Below are 20,495 nucleotides of genomic sequence, written 5' to 3' on the forward strand. Positions count from 1 at the left end.
TAAGAAACACACAAAAACTTAAGAATCAAAACTCACCCAGTACTTTTTTTTTTCAATTCTGTAATTCTCAGAAGCCAGTTTCATTTTCAGCGGAAGTGAGGCAAAGCCAAATGGACTGCCATCTCTAAATTAAGAAGAGATAGGCCACCTCTCGCCATGAAGAGAGGAAAGCAGCAGGGTGGGACAAGCCGAGTGAGCTGGGAAAGAGACTGAGGTAGAGCACAGAATTCTGGGAAATGTAGTTTAGGAAGTTGAGCAGTAAAGAATTCAAAATCACTGCCCTCAACTACATTTCCCAAAATTCTGCTTAGCATCAGAAAGCTCCAATTAGGATAGGGGAGAGATTTTTCCCTCCTAGCAGCAGCCAGACTTCCAATAAATTGTTAAATCTGCAAATAGGAGAAATACAGTGAGGGAACACTGTAGTTTCAGACTCTTCTACAGCTAGAGCTCCTTGGATGACTTTGGCCAATTTCCCTCAGCCTCAACCTTCTTCATAATGTTGGTGTGAAGAGGAGAGGTGGGTGAGAAGGAAAAAAAAAAGTGGTCAGAGGTTCTGAGTTCTTTAAACGCAAATTTTAAAAGATAAGAATTAAGCCTTACAACTGCACTTTTCCTCCTATTCCATTTACTCTGACATACAAAGCCTAATTGAGATCCAAGAAATGCAAAAGAAAAGCAGAAACAAAAAAGACAGGGCTCTGAAATAAAACAGCCAAGACTCTTTGAGATGTACAGCATCAAATGTTTACTGAATATACAAATTAGAATTGTATTGTCAAAGGCTTTCATGGCTGGAATCACTGGGTTGTTGTAGGTTTTTCGATCTATATGTCCTCACAACCTCCGAGGATGCCTGCCATAGATGTAGGCAAAACGTCAGGAAAGAATGCTTCGAGAACATGGCCATATAGGCCAAAAAACCTACAACAACCCACCAATCAGGATTGTTCATATATGAGAAGACATGTTTGTTGTTAGTAGTACAATATCAAGGGGAGATTGCCAGGGTGACTCTGATGAGGATGATGGGATTCAGGTTCACAATCAGGCTCAAAATGTCCCTGTTAGAGATGATGAGGAACAGGGTGTGGAAGTTCAGTTTCCCACAGCAAGGGATGATGTTGTTGATACTGAAACTAGCCAGGTGCTAATTGACTCAGAAAAGGAGGACAGTTCTCAGCCTGATAGTATGCAGGAAGGCAAGCAGGCTGACACTAACAAGCAGCCTGACCTTGATGATATGGGAAGTCGGGAACCTTAGATTGGACTGACCGTTTGGAATTCAAGGTTCGAAGGAGTGTGAGAATAGCTAACAAGAAGGAGGTCAGAGGCCAAAGAAATGCTTTCATGTTTTGCAAAGAGTATTAAGCTGTGTGTTTTGGAGACAAACTTTGTCAGAGCAACTTTCCGTGCAACCAAGAATCTCGTTCTCGTTTGCCTGGACTATCTTGCAGTTCTTGTGTTCATGGCCTTGGGAGTTTGCCACATTCCAATGGGACTCTGTTTTGCTGGCGCTTCTTTGTATTCATGCTTTTGAAATCGAGAATTTAGGGGTTTTTGCCAGGAGGCAGAGACCAATTAGACTCATCAAAGAGTTCCTTTTCCCTGGCGAGACAGGGAAGCACCCAATATTTTTCCCTGATTTTCCCAATGAAAGGTCTCACCAAGTTGAAGAAAAGCCATCGAGGTTTATTAGCAATTCAGCTGAAAAGGATGCAGAGCAGCAATTATTCACCAAGCAGAGCATGAAATGTTACATCAAAACAGCCATTCTTATAGGAAATACAGAGTTGCATGGTTCAAATCGCCTGCCCCTGCCTCCCTGCCGGTCTTCGTTGCTATTGGCTGGTGGGCTAACAGCTGGGAGGTGGCCCTCCTGCCTCCTGCACAATCAGAAAGCTCCTGTGGTGCACTGGAGCCAATCAGGAAGCTTCTGCTGCCTTGAGGCAGCAACGAATCAGGAGAGAGAGAGGCGGGCCAAGGAGACACAATGGGACTCGTGAATGAATTGTGAAATCAGGAAATGCCTGGAGCCTCACGAGTCTCTATAGAGCCTGCCAGTCAGGCAATCCTATTGTTGTATGATTGGTGTGAGTGAATGTAAACAAGAAAGAACCGGAACTTTTCAGGCGGCAAAACAGGAGGACAAAAGGGGCGAAACTGGATGAATGTTCCTTGGTGGATGATTGAATGGGGCAACAGGGTGGAAGGGGGATGCTTTTCGAAGGCGCCCCCATCTCCCAATTAGAAATGTAATCAAAGTTTGCCAAGGGGCGACACCCCTGCTGGGCAAAACTCCGAGGGCAAGGGTGTCGCCTTTGTTTCTGTCCATGCAAAAGATTTATGGATTAAGTTCTTTGTGACTGCTTTGGCTCTGCAATTTCCTGGTGGGATTTCCTCATAGGGAATGGGAAGGAAAAAGGTCAAGGGAAGGCCACTAGCACAAAGGAAAATATGAATATATATATATACATTTCTGTAAAGTTTTATTTTGACCTGAACTTTTGGAACTTTACTTTTGCTTTTAAGAACTTATTATCTTTTCCTTTCTAATAAACTACAAAGACTTCAGCCTGTGTGCAGTTTGGTGTTTTAAGCAAGGTGAATCTAACCTAAGGTGCGACACTGCACCACTCTGGATCTCTTGACCTTTTTTCATCTGGGAGGCAGGTATTTTGGAAGGGAATTTTACAGTCCAGATTTGGGGGCAATTTGCAAAATCTGATGCCTGAGTTTCCATCTGGGAATAATATGGGAAGGGAACTATTCTTTGGCAGAGCTCTGGGTTGAAGGATGTGGTTGGAATAGGGCACCAAAACAACTGGAGGACTAAATGCTGGAAACCACAGATCTTGAATTCTAAAACCTTTTTTGTCTTTTCTTATATGGGTAATGCAGACACATCTACTTTGCGAGATAGCCTTCGACCTGAATGGAAATCAAATAGATTGGCATTCAACTTTGTAGCCACTGCAATCCTCCCATCCTGGTCAACACCACTAGTTTTTAGAGCCACATCCAGGAGTAACTTGACTCTTATGGGCAAAGCCAAGCTCAGCTCCACCACTGGCCACAAGGTCAAATCCTGTGCAGAATGTGGCATCGGCAGCAAGGAACAGGGCAGCCTTCGCAATCTCCGCAGGAGTCCCCATCCGTCCCATAAGCTATGGACACAATGGAGAAGAAAAGGGGTGGTGCAAAATTAGTGCTTGAGGGCAATCTCAGGGCTAGACACAAACAAACACACACATTTATATTCCATTTGTTTTCTTCCCCCCAGTGTCATTGCCCTCAATCAAAATAAATCAAAAGTTTCTGATCTTTAAGCCTATACATTAGAAAGACAAACTCCAAAGGATTTCAGTACTTAAATTTCAAACTTCCATCTGAAATACTTTTTTTCCTTTAAATGAAAATAGAATAAACATCCACAGTCAAAACCTCCACATTTGCTGGAATTAAAACACAGGACCCTTGCAAAACTGGGAAAACCACAAATCAAAAAAAAAAAGCTATGAGACCACCCTGGGAGTCCTCCAGCAGAAACCTTATCAATTTTCTTCAGAATTTGGTCATGAATTCATACTGGAGAACCAAACAGACCATGTTAATCCAATCCATGAATAATCAAATAAACAAAAGTGAAACCCGCAAATGTAGCCGATCAACCGCTAAAATATATACATTTGCAAAACTGCACATCAGGTAGAGGATGCAGAACATGGGTTTTCCTTCTGCATGCACAGTTTTATTGGTATTTTGACATTGTACACGCAGTTCCTTCTATAAACTAGAAAGCCACCCTATATAGCAGCCCAGGCCCATCATGCACTTGCCTGAGAATCTTTGCTATCCCGGATTGCTGCCTCTGGATCAGGTTGTTGATTCACAACCCATTCCTGCATTGGAGTCCAGATAATGCCAGGTGAAATGCTAGAATTCAAATTATTTGGATTTTTTAAAAGGAGGGAAGACAGGTCTGGAAGGTGCATCACAGAAGAGTAAGCAAATCAGTTCCCACATGGTGAGCTATATGCCAAGATTCTTAGAAGTATAATAGCACCCCCCACATACACACACCAGAGTTTCCATATGTTACCTGTGAATTTTACTTCTACAGTTCAGTGTTGGAAGCCAACCATATCCTGCACATTTTTATAGTTTTCAACAAGGAAATACCCTGTTTCCTCAAAAATAAGGCAGCGCCTTATATTAATTTTTGCTCCCAAAGATGCGCTAGGTCTTATTTTCAGGGGATGTCTTATTTTTTCAATTTATTTATTTATTTAGGTCATTTATATCCTGTCCTATCTTGACCTCCGCAGAGGGACTCAGGGCAGCTAACAACAAAAACATAAATATACATATTAAATAAAAACAATATAAAAACATTAAAACAATCGCCAATTTAAGTCATCATCCTAAAAGCAGTCTACCAGAGTCTGTTAAAACCATAGCTTCTCCATCAAATCTGTCTACTCCACAAAGGCCTGATCCCACAGCCAGGATTTCACTTTTTCTGGAAGGTCAGGAGAGATGGAGCAGATCTGATTTCACTTGGAAGGGAATTCCATAGCCGAGGGGCCACCATGGAGAAGGCTCTGTCTCTTGTTCCCACCAAACACAATTGCGATGGTGGGGGGACAGCAAGCAGGGCCTCCCCGAACGATCTTAAGGTCCTAGGTGGTTCGTAGCAGAAGAAAAGTTCGGACAGTTGGCCTGGGCCGGAACCATTAAGGAGAATATTCACATTTATTGCCTTCGACAATACAGAAATGTAGTTCTTTCCAGTAAACCTTTTTGTAACTTTTAAAGCCTGATTCCACTCCCTTAATTACGTAAGCTCATTTGTCTTCCTGCCATTCTCAGAAGCTTCTGTCCTGCAAACCGCTTATTGTTGCTGCTTGTTTTGTTTTTTGTTTTTTAAATGCCTCAACATTTGGATATATTAGATTCCCAATCATGTTTTCTGAAATACTTTAGATTTGCTGCCAGGATTTCTTGGAAGCATTTGTCACTCCGGATATTTTGAATTATAATGTGGCCAATAGGAATAGTCACCTCAACCAGCGAGGGACCAGTTAGTGTGGACAATAGGGAGGGACACTGGGAGCAGATGATCAAAACACGTGGAAGACCAAATTGTGTGAGCTGTTACATTGTCCTGGAAATTTTCAGGGAAAAGGAAAATGACCTATTTGTTTCAGTTCTCAAAACCTCATTGATCTCAAAAACTGAATACCCTCTGCTAACAACAATCTTACCTGTTGACTCGGACACAATATTTGCTCTCATCAATGGCCAGGGCTTTTGTCATCGCACTAATAGCACCCTACAAGTTGAAAGATTAATTTTATTATACTTAGATTTGATTTTTTTCTATAGAATCTTTGGAGGCAGAACCTCATATGAAGCAGTCAATTAGGCAAAACATTGAAACAATGCAATATGAAATTCTGTTAATAAAAGGCTACATTAAAAAAAATCAAAACAGCCAGAACACTAAAAATCACAATGTAAAAGAAAGGCCTACAATTCTGTCAAAGTGAGTTGAAAAACCATTTGGCCCCTGACGATAATCAAAAGGGGAGTGAATTTATTTATCGTGTCAGGAGCGAACCAAACAGTTGTATTGTATTAAAAATTTTAAAAACCAAAGTTTGCAAACTTGGCATTCTATTAAATGTCTGTTGACCAGTAGCTGGCCATTTGATGTGCCTCTGGTGTTGCTCCAAGAAGGTCCTCTATTGTGCATGTGGCGGGGTTCAGGTTGCATTGCAGCAGGTGGTCAGCGGTTTGCTCTTCTCCACACTCACATGTCATGGATTCCACTTTGTAGCCCCATTCCTTAAGGTTGGCTCCCCATCTCGTGGTGCCAGAGTGCAGTCTGTTCAGCGCCTTCCAAGTCGCCCAGTTTTCTGTGTGCCCAGGCGGGAGTCTCTCAGTTGGTATCAGCCATTGATTGAGGTTCTGGGTTTGAGCCTGTCACTTTTGGATTCTCACTTGCTGAGGTGTTCTTGATTTAAGTCATTCGCATGCTGGCCGATACTCAAGCAGGGGGTGGGCTGGAGATATCACTGCCTTGGTTCTTCCACTAGTGTTTGCTACTTCCGACGAGTGTCAGGTGGTGCAATACTGGCTAAACAGTGTAATTTTTCCAGTGGTGTAGGATGCAGACACCCCATGATAATATGGCATGTCTCATTAAGAGCCACATCCATTGTTTTAGCGTGGTGAGATGTGTTCCACACTGGGACACATGCCCAAGGGAGTGAAGAAAACTGTTTTAAAAAAAAAAGAATGGGACTACCAAAGGAAAGACCTGCTTTCCTCATTCTTCGGCTGTTCCAAATGTAGTACAAGGGATAACATATGTAGTCTCCAAAATCAACTTTCCTGACCACTGGGCAAAATATGACAAGAAGGAAACAATAACAACCTGGCCTGTTCTTGTGCTCTTACACAGAGGCTTGGAGATAAGCCTCATTCCTTACTGCTAAAAGTCACTGCAGCAGTAGCTTTTAATAAATTTTGGCAACCCTTGCATTGGAACAATAGGGGAGGTGGGGATAATTTCAGGTCCTATTGCTCCAGCCTACCTTGCTTGAGGTATAGGGCACTGAGTGCCCGACTCCAATGATATGTACAATACTGGAGAGATTGATGATGTTCCCTTTTGTTTTTCGGAGGTAAGGCAGAGCATACTGCAAATAAGAAGAGAGATACATTGAGATGGAAGAAGAATATATGAACATATAACTAAATAACCTCAATCATTGTAGTTGAGGAGGGGGAACATCACACAGGTAACAACAACAACAACAACAACAACAACAACAACATAAATTGTATTTGTTATGTGCCTCTCTATGTGATTCCAGACCAAGTACAACACAATTAAAATATACAGATAAACCACAAGACCATTAAATACATATATTAAAAACACAGAACAACTATTTGCCTTCTATGCCTCAGAGTCTTCTCCGAAAAGGAAATCAATGTTCAACTTGAGCAATATGGAGCCATGCAGGAAAAGCACAATCAAAGCATCCCCTGATCAGTGGGAGGGAAATAAGGGTTTGGAAGCAATGAAGGAAAAGGCTTTTGAGAGTGAGGGAAGGAGGTGAGGGGAAAAAAAGGCTTTTGAGGGAAAGGGAGATGGGGCGAGGAGGAGAAGGAGGAGGAAAAAGGGAAAGCTTGGAGAAGGAGGAGGAGGAGGAGGAGGAGGTGTAATACATAAAGATTATCATCATCATTATCATCATCATCTGTGGAGCCACTCAGTATGTTTCATGGAGCCCCAAGGGCTCCACAGAACACACTTTGAGAATAGCTAGACAATACTACTGTTGGGTGGATTTGTAATTGGTTAAGCAATTGAACCCAAAGGGTGCTCGCCAATTATTCCTCTTCATCCTGGAAAGAGGTGACTAGTGGGGTGCTGCAGTGGGGTTTTGTCCTAAGCCTAGTGCTGCTCAACATCTTTATTTCATGACTTGAATGAAAGTTTAGAGGGCATGCTTATCAAGTTTGCAGATGACACCAAATGAGGGATAGCTAATACTCCAGAAGACAGGATCAGAATCCAAAATGACTTTAACAGATTAGGATTGACCTAAAACTAACAAAATGAATTTCTACAAGGAGAAATGTTGGAAAGTAGGGCAGAAAAAAAACAAAAGGCAGATATATAGGATGGGTGACACCTTGTTCGATAACAGTGAAATGTCAACAGTACATATGAAAGAGATCTTGGAGTCTTAATAGACAACAAGTTGAGCATGAGCCAACAATGGGATGCAGCAGCTAAAAAAGCCCAGGGATTTTGGGCTGTATCAAAAGGAGTACAGTGTCTAGATCAGTGGCTCCCAATCATTTTTTTTACCAGTGACCACTTGATCAGGGACCACTTTGACCAGGGAATACTCTCCAACATTAGTACCAAAAGGGTTACGAATCAGTTTTTGGTCAATTTTAGATTGGGTTTGGTTATTTGGGATGTTGATTCAGAAAATTACATTTGATAAACCACATCAGCTCTATTTTCTGATACAGAACATGTGCCATCCAGTAGTCACCATCTGTTCACCCACAGAAAACCACATTTAATAATATAGTGCTGATGTGGTGGTAGTAATCTTTTGTGGGTAGTCAGCCTCTCTCCTCCCAACATTCTCATTGCCTCAGCACTATAAGAGGGTTTTACGAGACAAGTCGCTGTTGTTGCCATGTGGTTTCAAGGCAACGGTGTAGTAATGGTGAAGTCACGGACCATATTTTTGTTCTTGTGGACCACTGGTGGTCCACAGACCACAGGTTATGAACCACTGACTTAGACTGACATTTTGAGAGGCAAATCCAGAAGCATTCCTAAGCTGAGATGACAATCTTTCAGGGCAAGTGTAACCCTCTTGGGAACTGGCTGACATACCTCCAATCCCAGTTTAGGACTATTAATTGTAAGCATATGTGTCTTGTCTGAATTTGGCTTCAAATTGTTTTTCTTCATCCAGCCCATTATATTCTCAAGGTATTTATTCAGAAAAGACACAATATACTTATTTAAGGCTGTTTTGAAAGCGTAAGGAAATACATTTGGATGTCAGAGACATTCTGATAGCACCCTGCCCAATGCCTCCAGATGATCTCTTCAAGTGACTTCAAATGTTGAAAAGCATTGTGGGGTAGAATGGCACTTTATGGAATGCCACATACTCTCATTATTAAACAGAGAATTGGTACTTACTGGTAAAAATACTGCCACCTCCAAACTCCAAGCTGAACATTTAATTTCCCATCCTATCCCTTGCCTTACATCTCTGGAAAAAGCCGATAAGTGCTTTGCTGGACTACAAGTCCCGTGACAATGATTGTGTAGGGATTCTACAAATGGTTAGCTAAAGCATTGTCTCAGGGCAAACAACATTCTATATGGGTGGTTAACCAGTGGTAGAGGACATGATTTATTCATTCTGGCAATACAGCAGAGTCTCGCTTATTCTACATAAACGGGCCAGCAGAATGTTTGATAAGCGAAAATGTTGGATAATAAGGAGGGTTTAAGGAAAAGCCTATTAAACGTCAAATTACATTATGATTTTACAAATTAATTTCCAAAACATCATGTTTTACAGCAAATCGACAGAAAAAACAGTTCAATACACAGTAATGTTATGTAGTAATGACTGTATTTGCGAATTTAACACCAAAACATTGCAATGTACTGAAACAAATGTGGATCCGGGCAGGAGGCAGACTGTATTGGATAATACAGAACGTTGAATGAGCAAAGGTTGGATAAGCAAGACTGTACTGTAATTGCAACTCAATAATAAAAAAGCATCTGCAAAAGGGTTCACCCCACTGCATTTCTAGTACATCTGGGAAACATCTTTACCCCCGCAGAGCTGCTATCAGTTTTCCCCAGGTCTGGGTTTTTCTTGGAGTGCTGGACTACAATTCCCATCTTCTCACCTACATGAGTGATAGCAGAAACTGACCCATCTGGCACATCTTGCTTGGTTGGGGGTGATGATAATACTCAGCTTAGTCAGTTTGTTGGACTGCAATTCTGAGAATTCCTTTCCATTGCCTACACTGGTGAGGGATGCTGGGACGCACAATCCAACAGTGCCTGAGCAGCTCCATGGCTCCACCACTAAACTCAAGAGAACAAGGGTCTGATGTTATATAAAGCAGCTTCCTGTGAATTTCTTGATATTACTCACCTTAGATGCTAAGAAGGAGCCGACAACATTGGTGTCCATGACATTGTGGAATTCTTTTGTGGTGATGTTATCGATGGGTTTGGGACTGGAAACTGTGGGCAGGTAGATGTAAAAAACAAGAGAATTTCACAGAAGAGTCAGAATAATAATAATAATTATTATAATTATTATTTATTTATTTATTTATACCCCGCCACCATCTCCCCAAGGGACTCGGAGCGGCTTACATGAGGCCAAGTCCAACAACACATCACAACAGAAAAAGCAATAACAACAATACAAAGCAATACAAAATAATATAAATCACGTATAACAATAACACACAGGATTTCAAAGCTTATGGCCAGGCCAGATGTAATTATTTAAAATTTAAAAAATAACGCTGGATATGACAAGATAGGATATATCTCGTAGGAGGGGAGGTTTTTTAAGTGAGGGTTTTAAAAAGTGAGGGGTACAGTCCAACGCAACCCAATGGTTAAAGTGCATCTGTAAGGACATTTTGCTGGGGGTTATTCCTTTATTCTGGGAAGGCACACTGGAATAGCCATGTTTTCAGGCTTCTCCTAAAGACTGCCAATGTTGGGGCATGCCTGATATCCTTTGGAAGTGAGTTCCAGCGTCGGGGGGCCCCCACCGAGTAGGCCCTCTCCCTCATCCCACCAATCGCACCTGCGAGGGAGGCGGGAGTGCAAGCAGGGCCTCTCCAGATGATCAAAGAGATTGTGTGGGTTCGTACACAGAAATGTGGTCACGTAGATAGGCGGGTCCCAAAACATTCAGGGCTTTGTAGGTAAGAAGCTGCACCTTGAATTGGGACTAGAAGATGAACGGCAGCCAATGTAGCTCCTTAAACAGTGGGGTTGACCGCTCCCTGTAAGTCGCACCAGTTAGTAACCTGGCTGCCGCCCATTGTACCAATTGAAATTTCTGGGTCATTTTCAAGGGCAGCCCCATATAGTGTGCATTATAGTAATCCAATCTGGAGCTGACTAAGGCATGGACCACACTGGCCAAATCCGACTTCATGAGGTACGGTCGCAGCTGGCGCATGAGTCTTAATTGTGCGAAGGCCCTCCCGGCTACCACCAACGCCTGAGCTTCAAGCGTAAGTGATAAGTCCAGGAGGACACCCAGGCTGCGGACCTGTGACTTCTGGGGGAGTATAACCCCATCCAGCACAGGTTGCCACCCTATACCCCGATCCAGCTTACGATTGACCAGGAGGACTTCTGTCTTGTCGGGATTGATCCTCAGCTTATTCATCCTCATCCAGACAGTCACAGCAGCCAGGCACTCGTCCAGCACCTGAGGGGCTTCCATGGAGTTAGGTGGAAAAGAGTAGTAGAGTTGGGCGTCATCTGCGTAGAGATGGCACCCAACTCCAAAACTCCAGATGACCTCACCCAGTGGTTTCATGTAGATGTTGAAAAGCATGGGGGACAGAATGGAACCTTGCGAGACCCCACAGGTCAAAGGCCAGGGGTCCGAGCAATTGTCTCCCAGCTTCACCATCTGGGAACGACCCTCCAGGAAGGACTGGAGCCACGAATAATTCCCTGTCTCTTTGTTTATTGTATCTTTTTTATAATGGACTTATTCCTGTCATCGGGATTTATTTTGTAAGGGTCACTATGAAGGAACTGCCATTGATAGGTTCCACAAATGTGAAGATACATAATTAAATACCAAAATCAGAATTATCTATTGCATAGATAGATGTGTATGATTAGGAAAGCTACACAGCCGTGCAAATTGATAGGAAGGAGATCATATTATTTGAAATGTGGCACTACATGAGAACTTCGTGTACACCGTAAAACACCAACAAAGACATGCAGGGTGGTATGGAAAAAAGCAGGGTGATTGTGTTGACCTTGAACACAAAGTAAAAAAGCCCCAGGCGCAAAAAACAAGGAAACCCAGATCTTTCCCAGGCAGGTTTTTGGGATTGACTTACCAATTCCAGCATTGTTTACCAGGCAGTCAAGTTTTCCATAAAGTTCAATGGTCACAGCAACCAAATTCTATGGAAAGGGATACGGTTAGCAAAAAGGGAAGAAATAAAACATGGAAGACGGTTAGCAAAAGATGAAACACAATTATTTTGTTTATATCTGAAAGCTACCTGGACAGCCTTCCACAATGCACATGTGCTGATTACAACTCCCACCATCCCCAGCCAAGATAGGTATAATCAGGGAAGAGGTAAGATGCAACCCAACTCATATGAAAAACATTGTATTGGGAAAGGCACTACAACTAAACTGGGACAGTCATCATTCCCACAATTTTAGACTTCATCTTCCAAATCCATCCACAATCATTGGAGGATCCTGGGATGTTATCTAAAGAACTACATATTCAAGTCCAGGTTTTAAGAATGGATTTGTGGCAAGGGAAAATTTGTTTTGAAGCCACTAAAGAAGTATAGTGTAGTAGCACTGGACTACAACTCTGGAGACCAGCATTCAATTCCCCCTTGACCATGGAAATCCATTGGGTGAGTCAGACATTCTCAGCCCCAGAAAGCCCTATGATAGCATCACTTTAGGGTTGTCATAAGTCGGAAATAACATAAAGGTACATAGCAACGAAGAGGTTCTGCCAAACCAACATTTTCCTCATAGGCTTACCTGAATAGCTTTTTCGCAGCGAACATCGCAGATCTGAAAATAAACTTCTCCAGGGCCCCCACAAAATTCCAATTCCTGCACAATCTTCTTCCCCTGTTCTTCTGCAAAGACAGTTGCAAACAAAGTTCATGAGGAGTTTGGAGGGCAGTTCCAGCTTTTTGATGAAGGGGTGAGACTGCCTCCTTGGGCTTTGTTTCTGGGTTGACTTACCATTCATCCATGAGCCAATGGGTCTCCTTTAGTTGAGACTACAGGATGCAAGCCTCTATATGAACCCATACTTGGTGTCCAATGAGAATTTGAGACACAGAAACTCAACTGGACACAGATCCAACAGTCACCGATATCTACTCTTCATGCTAAGAATAATCCAGTGTCCCACATTCCTACTGTTACGGTGGGTTTTTAATAATCACACCAGGCAAGGGTGAAGCAGAAATCACACAGTTGTTCTCTGACTGCAAATCCGGCATCCACAGCCAGTATAGCCACTGGGCAGGAGTTTCAGTTCAACAATAACTAGAGAACCACATAATGAGCATCCACAGATTTTGTCATCCATTGAGGGTTATTGAACCAAAGCCAAGCAGATACAAAGGACAGTTTTCTCATTCTTGCATTTCTCCCCTTAGCAGAACTTCTTACATTTCTGCCTCAAATAGCAGAAATGTAAGAAAAAAAGCACTAATTCTTTCATTTGTCTACAATGATGGTTGGTGACTTGCTATTCTTGGACTCCAGGTGCTATCAGCCTTCCCATTCATGACCAATGATCAGAGAAGGGATAATTACAACTCCATGCTCACATCAGTGTAGTTTAAACATGCTAATATAAAAACAATGGACTCTCTCATAACGTTTAGGTATAAAAAAATAATTCTCACCTTCACTTTCTGGGGCACAGAACACCACTTTGGCTCCTTGGTGGACTGGGAAGGAAAAGAAGCAGGGTAAACGCATGCCAGACAAAATCTAACAACTCTGTTCGCACATGCACATTAATGGATTAAAAATGGAAAAAATACACGAAATATTCCATTCCATATGGAGTATCCCATATCAGAAAATCTGAAATTCTCCAAAATTCAAAACTGTCCACATAAATGGCTGTGACATTGACATCTTTACTTTCTCATGTTTCAGTGTACAGATTTCATGAACAAAATGATTTGAAATATTGTATAAAATGACATCCAGGCTATGTGTATATAAGGTGTATATGAAACATAAATTAAATTTGAGTTTAAACTTGGGTCACAAATCCAGTGTATGTACCATGGGTTTTGCTGTATGTATTTTATAGTGGTGTGTTTTGAAATACATATTTCCTTCTATGTATTTTATATTAAAGTGTTTCAAGTGTGCTGTACCCTGCCCCCAGCCAAGAGAAGAGGCAGATAACAAATTGTTGTTGTTGTTAACTGTAAATTATTATGATTGTTATTGTAACCCATAGCAGCATGAATTAGGTGCTCTTACTGGCTATTACAGGAAAACCATCTAATTCCTAATCCATCTGAAACACAGACGTGTACTTTTCATTTTAAGAACAGAGAAGCATCTTGAACTCTGGGAAGGAATTCCACTGGAGCATTGCAACACACCAAAATACCTGGGACTCTCTCTGGACCATGCTCTGATGTATAAGAAGCACTGCTTGAATATCAAGCAAAAAGTGAGTTCTAGAAATAATATCATACAAAAGCTGACTGGCACACCCTGGGGGTCACAAACAGACACAGTGAAGACATCTGCCCTTGCACTTTGCTACTCTGATGCTGAGTACGCATGCCCAGTGTGGAAAACATCTCACCACCTTAAAACAGTGAATGTGTCCCTTAATGAGACATGCTGCATTATCACAAGATGTCTATGTCCCACATCACTGATAAATTACACTGCTTAGCTGCTATTGCACCACCTGACATCTGCCAGGAAGTAGCAGCCAGCAATGAAAGGACCAAGGCAGTGACATCTTCGGCCCATTCTCTTTTCAGATATAAGCCAGGATGCCAACATCTTAAATCAAGAAACAGCTTCCTAAGATCGACAGAGATACTCACAGGAACACTTCCGCAAGTGAGAGTCCAAAAGTGGCAGGCTAAAACCCAGCACCTCAATCAGTGGCTGAGACTGGATGAAAACTTCCCTCCTGGGCACACAGAGGAGTGCACAACCTGGAAGGCACTGAACAGGCTGCGCTCTGACACCATAAGATGCAGCTCCAACCTTAAGAAATTGGGCTACAAAGTGGAGTCCACAACATGCTAGTGCGGAGAAGAGAAAACCACAGACCACCTACTACAATGCAACCTGAGCCCTCCCACATGCCCAGTGGAGGACCTTCTCACAGTGAAACCAGAGGCACTCCAAGTGGCTGGTCAAAGGACATTTAGCATAATACCATGTCCTTTGTAAAAAACAAAAAACAAACTTTGTTTTGTTTTTAAATGCATTTTAACTGTACCCTCAACTTGCTTCTGAAATGATAAATAGAAATAAAGAAATTGTATTTCAGTTAAAATTACTGTGTGTGTGTGTGTGAGAGAGAGAGACTTCTTACTTGCCAGGCGGTAACTAAAGGTTATCTACTAATATTGTATTTCATTGCATAATAGTCCCCAATGCATGATAGTTGTACCCCCATTTTTTTCACTGAAAAAGAGGGATATAAAGTGCAACTATTATGCAATTAAATGCAGTATATAAACCACTTTAACTGCTATGGCTCATAGCTGTGGAATTTTGGAAGATCTGGTTTCACAAGGGCTTTAGTTTTGTCTGTCAAAGAAAGCTGGTGCATTAGCAAACTGCAGTTCCCAGGGTTCCATAGTTACACCAAACTGCATTAATTCTGCAGAGTAGCTGCACCCTATAACCTTGAAGCTTGGTTATTTTAAAACAACTCCTACTTCTAATATATTATTTTAATTCCTACGCCAGTTTTCTCTCTCTTTCTGTCTCTCAACTCACCAAATTCTCTGACAATGGCTTCACCGATGCCCCGGGTGCCCCCAGTTACTATCACCACCTTGTTGGGATACCGCAGCCCAGTTGCCATCGCAGCTCCTCTTGCAGTTCTGCCTGACGTTTCCCGCACCCAGCCGACCTTTTAAATGCACACAGCACCATGTGATTTCCTCATCTGAGCATGCACAACTCTCAAGATGCCCTGAGAGGCTGAGCATCTTGTAATATCTCGAGAATGCACAAGAAATTAATTTATGTTTTGTTTACACCTTGCACACAACTGCCTGAGGAAGCCGCTTGAAAGGACACAAAGATCAAGATCTCTTCCAGTCAGCAAACCCACAATCCAAGCATCTGAATAAGTGGTTTTGTCCAAATGCCTATAAAACCTTTGCTTCGGAAATGGAGAAGATCTCAAAACTGCTTGAGATTAAAGAGAGAGGTTTAATCAGGATCAGAGAGATCTAGTGGGTGTAAAAAATGCATATGATAATTCAGCACATTTGAAAGATATATTTTGCAGGGTCACCAGAAATGTTTTGCTGAGCATGAAAGATAATTAAAGTATAATTATACATTAAAATTAAAACAAGGTCCAAATCACAAATCAGCATCCAAAGTTCCAGTCCGAAGTCTATTCTTGGTTAGTTCTCATACATTTATTGCCGTTGATGCTCGACTAGCTGCCAAATACTTGGTCACAGAGCCATGATTTGACCTTTTTCCTAAAGGAGAGAAGTGAAGGGATCATCCTAATTTCTCTGGGGAGTGTGTTCCATAGGTGGGGGGGGGGGGGGCACCACATCCCCACCAGCCACACTTGTGAGGGTGGCGGGATCGAGAGCAGGACCTCCCCTGATGATCGTAAACTCCGAGGTGGATTGTAGATGCATTCGGACAAGTAAGCTGTGCTGGATAAGACATTGAAGAAAAAATATGAACCAACTGGAGGTGAGTTGCTACCAACGGTGCTATGGATTTTGAAGAGGCATGAATGGAGGGTGAAAGGGAGAAATGTACCAAGGGGAAGGCATGTCAATTAAACCCATGTCCACCTGAAAACCTATGTTCTCACTGTGACAGACCATGCGGATCCAAAACAGGTCTCTACAGTCACTTACAGACTCACTGTCAAGAGACCTCTGGAAGACAATCATTCTCGACCATGAGTGACCATCTGTGATGTATAATGATGGTTTTGATTTTTATGAATGGTCCCATTGGAAATACAAATGGTACTCCGGTTCTAGGAAACGCATAGGTCTTTGGATACGGATTGGCTACAGCTAACATTATACTCTGTGAACCCCCTCCCCCCCCCCAAAAAACCCCCCACATTTTGCAAGTATTTTCAGCAGGTCCTGATGGGCATGTGTGCCAAGTTTGGTTCAGATCCATTGTCGATGGGAGTTAGTGAGCTGGAAAAGAGACGGAGAAAGACTGAGAGAGCACAGAATTCTGGGAAATATAGTTTGGGAAGTCGAGCAGCAAAGAATTCAAAAGTCACCACCCTAAACTACATTTCCCAGAATTCTGCTGAGCATCAGAAAGCTCCAATTAAGATAGGGGGAGATTTTTCCCTCCTAGCATCAGCCAGTTCCAATAAATTGTTGAATCTCCAAAGAGGAGAACAGATGGACACTATTAAGTAAATCAGGGAAGAAATCCCTAAATTGAAGTTATATTGGTTAATATGAGAGACATTCAATGAGATAGTTTTGGCTTTTAAAAAATGTTTTTGCTGAAACTTTTTTAAAAATCAGGAGGTGTATGAATATTTCTGAAACTTGGGGGGAATGATCCCCTGTTATCCTGTATCATTGTATAGAAAATTCAAGGAGATAGCTCATGTAGGTTTTTTAAATGTTCTGAAATTAGATGGGCTAACTGTGGTAAATGCATTTTATAAACATAGAAAGTTTCCTGCCAATAGCTATAACAATGAGGGAGAAAGGTGCCCTGAAGTTTCCCCGTTGGCACAATTAATTACTTAACAAAAAAAAATAACAAAAAAGTAGAAACTCATTATAGTTACAATACAGACCCTGTCCAATTTTGGAATCATCCCTTAATTTTGTAATAAGTATTGAAACACTTTTATTTGTTTATTCAGATGTTCCACAGTTTCATTAATATCACATTTTTCTTCATAACTAATCATTATGTCATCAACAAGTCAGAATATATGTCAGTTTGTTATATTTGTATTGGGAGTAAGGGCAACTGTCAGCCTTTCCTTTTTCTTTTTTTAAATATATTATTATTATTATTATCATTGTTATTATTATTATTTCCCTCTTCCCCTTCCCCTTAGTTTGTGCCCCCTCCACCAGGACCAACCAACTCATGTTGTTTCACCATTCCAAAATATCATTGTTTCTCTTGCTGGCTTATACCCCTTTCCCTCATTAAACACATACTCGATAAATTTTCCTCATATTTTCCAAAAGTCTGCTTGTTTACATATTCCCCTTTTAATTTTAATATTGCAAGTTAGCTTATAGAATCATAGAATCATAGAATCAAAGAGTTGGAAGAGACCTCATGGGCCATCCAGTCCAACCCCCTGCCAAGAAGCAGGAATATTGCATTCAAATCACCCCTGACAGATGGCCATCCAGCCTCTGTTTAAAAGCTTCCAAAGAAGGAGCCTCCACCACACTCCGGGGCAGAGAGTTCCACTGCTGAACGGCTCTCACAGTCAGGAAGAACGGCTCTCACAGTCAGGAAGTCCTTATGTTCAGATGGAATCTCCTCTCTTGTAGTTTGAAGCCATTGTTCCGCGTCCTAGTCTCCAGGGAAGCAGAAAACAAGCTTGCTCCCTCCTCTCTGTGGCTTCCTCTCACGTATTTATACATGGCTATCATATCCCCTCTCAGCCTTCTCTTCTTCAGGCTAAACATGCCCAGCTCCTTTAGCCGCTCCTCATAGGGCTTGTTCTCCAGACCTTTTATCATTTTAGTCGCTCTCCTTATCATTAATCGCTGTATTCCAAATTTCTCTATACCATTCTTCTAATTTAATTTCTTTTTTTTCCTTCCAATTTTTTGCTATTAACAATTTAGCTGCTATTATCAAATTAGAAACCAATTCTTTCTCCTCTTGTACAGGAATTATATTATCATGTATAAGTAATAAAGCTAATTTTGGTGTAATCTCAGTCTCTATTTTTATTATTGCTTTTATTTCTTTGAATATGCTTTCCCAAAATTTTTGTATAACATGACCACCACATATGAAGATATGTCCCTATTTCTTAACAACCTCTCCAACACTGATTTGAATATTTTTTATCAATCTGATTTAATCTAATAGGGGTTAGATACCACCTCCATATCATTTTGTAGTAATTTTCTTTAATTCTGATAGATATATTTTTAGTATTCTCATATTCCATATGTTTGCCCATTCTTGATTATTCATTTTTCCCCCAAGTCTGCTTCCCATACTTCCTTCAAATAATCTTGTTCCTGTTCATTCATTAATAACAGTTTATAGATCTGACTTACTGTGCCTTTTAATGTTATATTCTCTTCTTTAGTCTCCCTTTGAGTTATCATCTTTTCTATTTTTGTGTATTCTCTACCTCCATTATACTTTTTCCTTATATCACTTGACCATTTACCCAATTGTAAATACTTATACCAATCTAAGTCTCCTAATTCCTCTTTTATTCTTTCCATATTTACCATTTTCAGATCCCAGTCTTTAACTTTCATTAAACCTCTTCCAATAAGTTCTACTTCAAGTTCTTTTTTAAAATTTTCTGGGAAGATTTCTGTCATTAAAACTGGCATGATAGGAGAAATACCTGGCATTAGGGTTTTTTTATATCTCCCCGAAATCTCTAAAATATTTTTAGAAAGGGGTTATTTAAATTGTTATACCATTTCTTTTTACCATTTTCTCTATTACCCCTATAAAAATGTATTCTAATTTCAGTTCTAATTTTTTATCATCTTCTTCTAACCACTCCAAGCTCTTTTGTTTTGCTAAACTTTCTACTATATACCTAATTTGATTTGATTGATAATATAACTTGAGGTTTGGTAATCCAAGACCTCCCGCTTTCTGTGACTTATACCATAAACTTTTATTTATTCTAGCTTTTTTGTTTCCATTACAGTACAGATTTAACATGTTTTGCCAGATTTTTATTTCTTGATCTGAAATTTTTACAGGTAGCATTCTAAATAGAAAATTTAGTTTGGGTAATATCTTCATTTTAATTAATGCTATCCTACCGAACCATGATAATTTGAGCTTATTGTATTCCAGCAATTTCTTATCAATTTCCTTTCCTAATTTGGTTAGATTATTTATTTCTATTTTTTTAAAATCTTTAGTTATATTTATTCCTAAATATTTAATAGTTTCTTTGATTTTAATTTTCCCCTCCTGTTTTATATTTTTATCTCTTCTTCTCGATAATTAAATATCACCATTTGTAACCCTGTCATTAATCCAAATTCTGTTAAATGAGCCTCAATTTTTTCCCATTGTTTTATTGGATGTTCCATTGATAAAAGGGTGTCATCTGCAAACAAATTTATTTTATATTTCTGTTTTATTCCTATTCCTTTTATACTACTATCGTCTCTAATTACATTAGCTAATAGTTCCATTACAATTGCGAATAAAATTGGGGAAAGAGGACATCCCTGTCGCGTGCCTCGTGTTATATCTATTTTCCCTGTTAAACCATCATTCACCATTACTTGGGCACAATTTTTGGAATATAATTTATCAATTAGGTTTCTAAATTTTTCTCCAAATCCAAATTTAGTTAATATTAATTTCATTGTCTGCCAGGATACACTGTAGCCTTTCCTTTTTCAAGAAGCATTTTATTCAAGTGTTTAATTCATGCTCTTGCTCCTTTCTTTAGTCCAGAGATGCTCTTTTGCAGTTTACATACAATGCTTTTGTTATTCTTGTCCTCAAATCCTGAGAGTTGCTCAATGTAAATACCTTCTGTTAGATCTCCATGAAGAAAAGCAATATTTATTTCCAAATGCTCAAGATTCATTTTTCTTTATCTTGTAGTACTTAGAAGTGTCCTTATGATACTGGAAATTTGGAGTTTTTCTAAGTCCCGTAGATACCTAGGGATATATTCATTTATTTTTTATTTCCAGTATTTCTACTCCGTCCT

General features: G+C 40.6%; 1 protein-coding gene across 2 annotated transcripts in view; it reads right to left on the minus strand.

The window, feature by feature from the left end:
- The window catches only part of LOC132779500 (17-beta-hydroxysteroid dehydrogenase 14-like), a 49,168-nt gene that overhangs the window by 17,664 nt on the left and 11,009 nt on the right, over positions 1 to 20,495 (minus strand). The window contains exons 1-8 of one of the 2 annotated variants that reach the window (XM_067469887.1): positions 15,344 to 15,459; positions 13,255 to 13,299; positions 12,371 to 12,471; positions 11,695 to 11,761; positions 9,735 to 9,826; positions 6,603 to 6,707; positions 5,268 to 5,335; positions 3,840 to 3,936 (exon numbers count right to left, since the gene is read on the minus strand). In XM_067469887.1, coding sequence (XP_067325988.1) covers positions 3,840 to 3,936; positions 5,268 to 5,335; positions 6,603 to 6,707; positions 9,735 to 9,826; positions 11,695 to 11,761; positions 12,371 to 12,471; positions 13,255 to 13,299; positions 15,344 to 15,431 — 663 coding nt within the window. In that variant the 5' untranslated portion in view covers positions 15,432 to 15,459. Of the gene's footprint in view, positions 1 to 3,839; positions 3,937 to 5,267; positions 5,336 to 6,602; positions 6,708 to 9,734; positions 9,827 to 11,694; positions 11,762 to 12,370; positions 12,472 to 13,254; positions 13,300 to 15,343; positions 15,460 to 20,495 lie in introns of those variants that run through there. The other variant, XM_067469886.1, reaches the window with a different exon arrangement.

This window comes from Anolis sagrei, chromosome 6 (assembly GCF_037176765.1).
Source record: "Anolis sagrei isolate rAnoSag1 chromosome 6, rAnoSag1.mat, whole genome shotgun sequence".
In the NCBI taxonomy this organism is placed as follows: Eukaryota; Metazoa; Chordata; class Lepidosauria; order Squamata; family Dactyloidae; genus Anolis; species Anolis sagrei.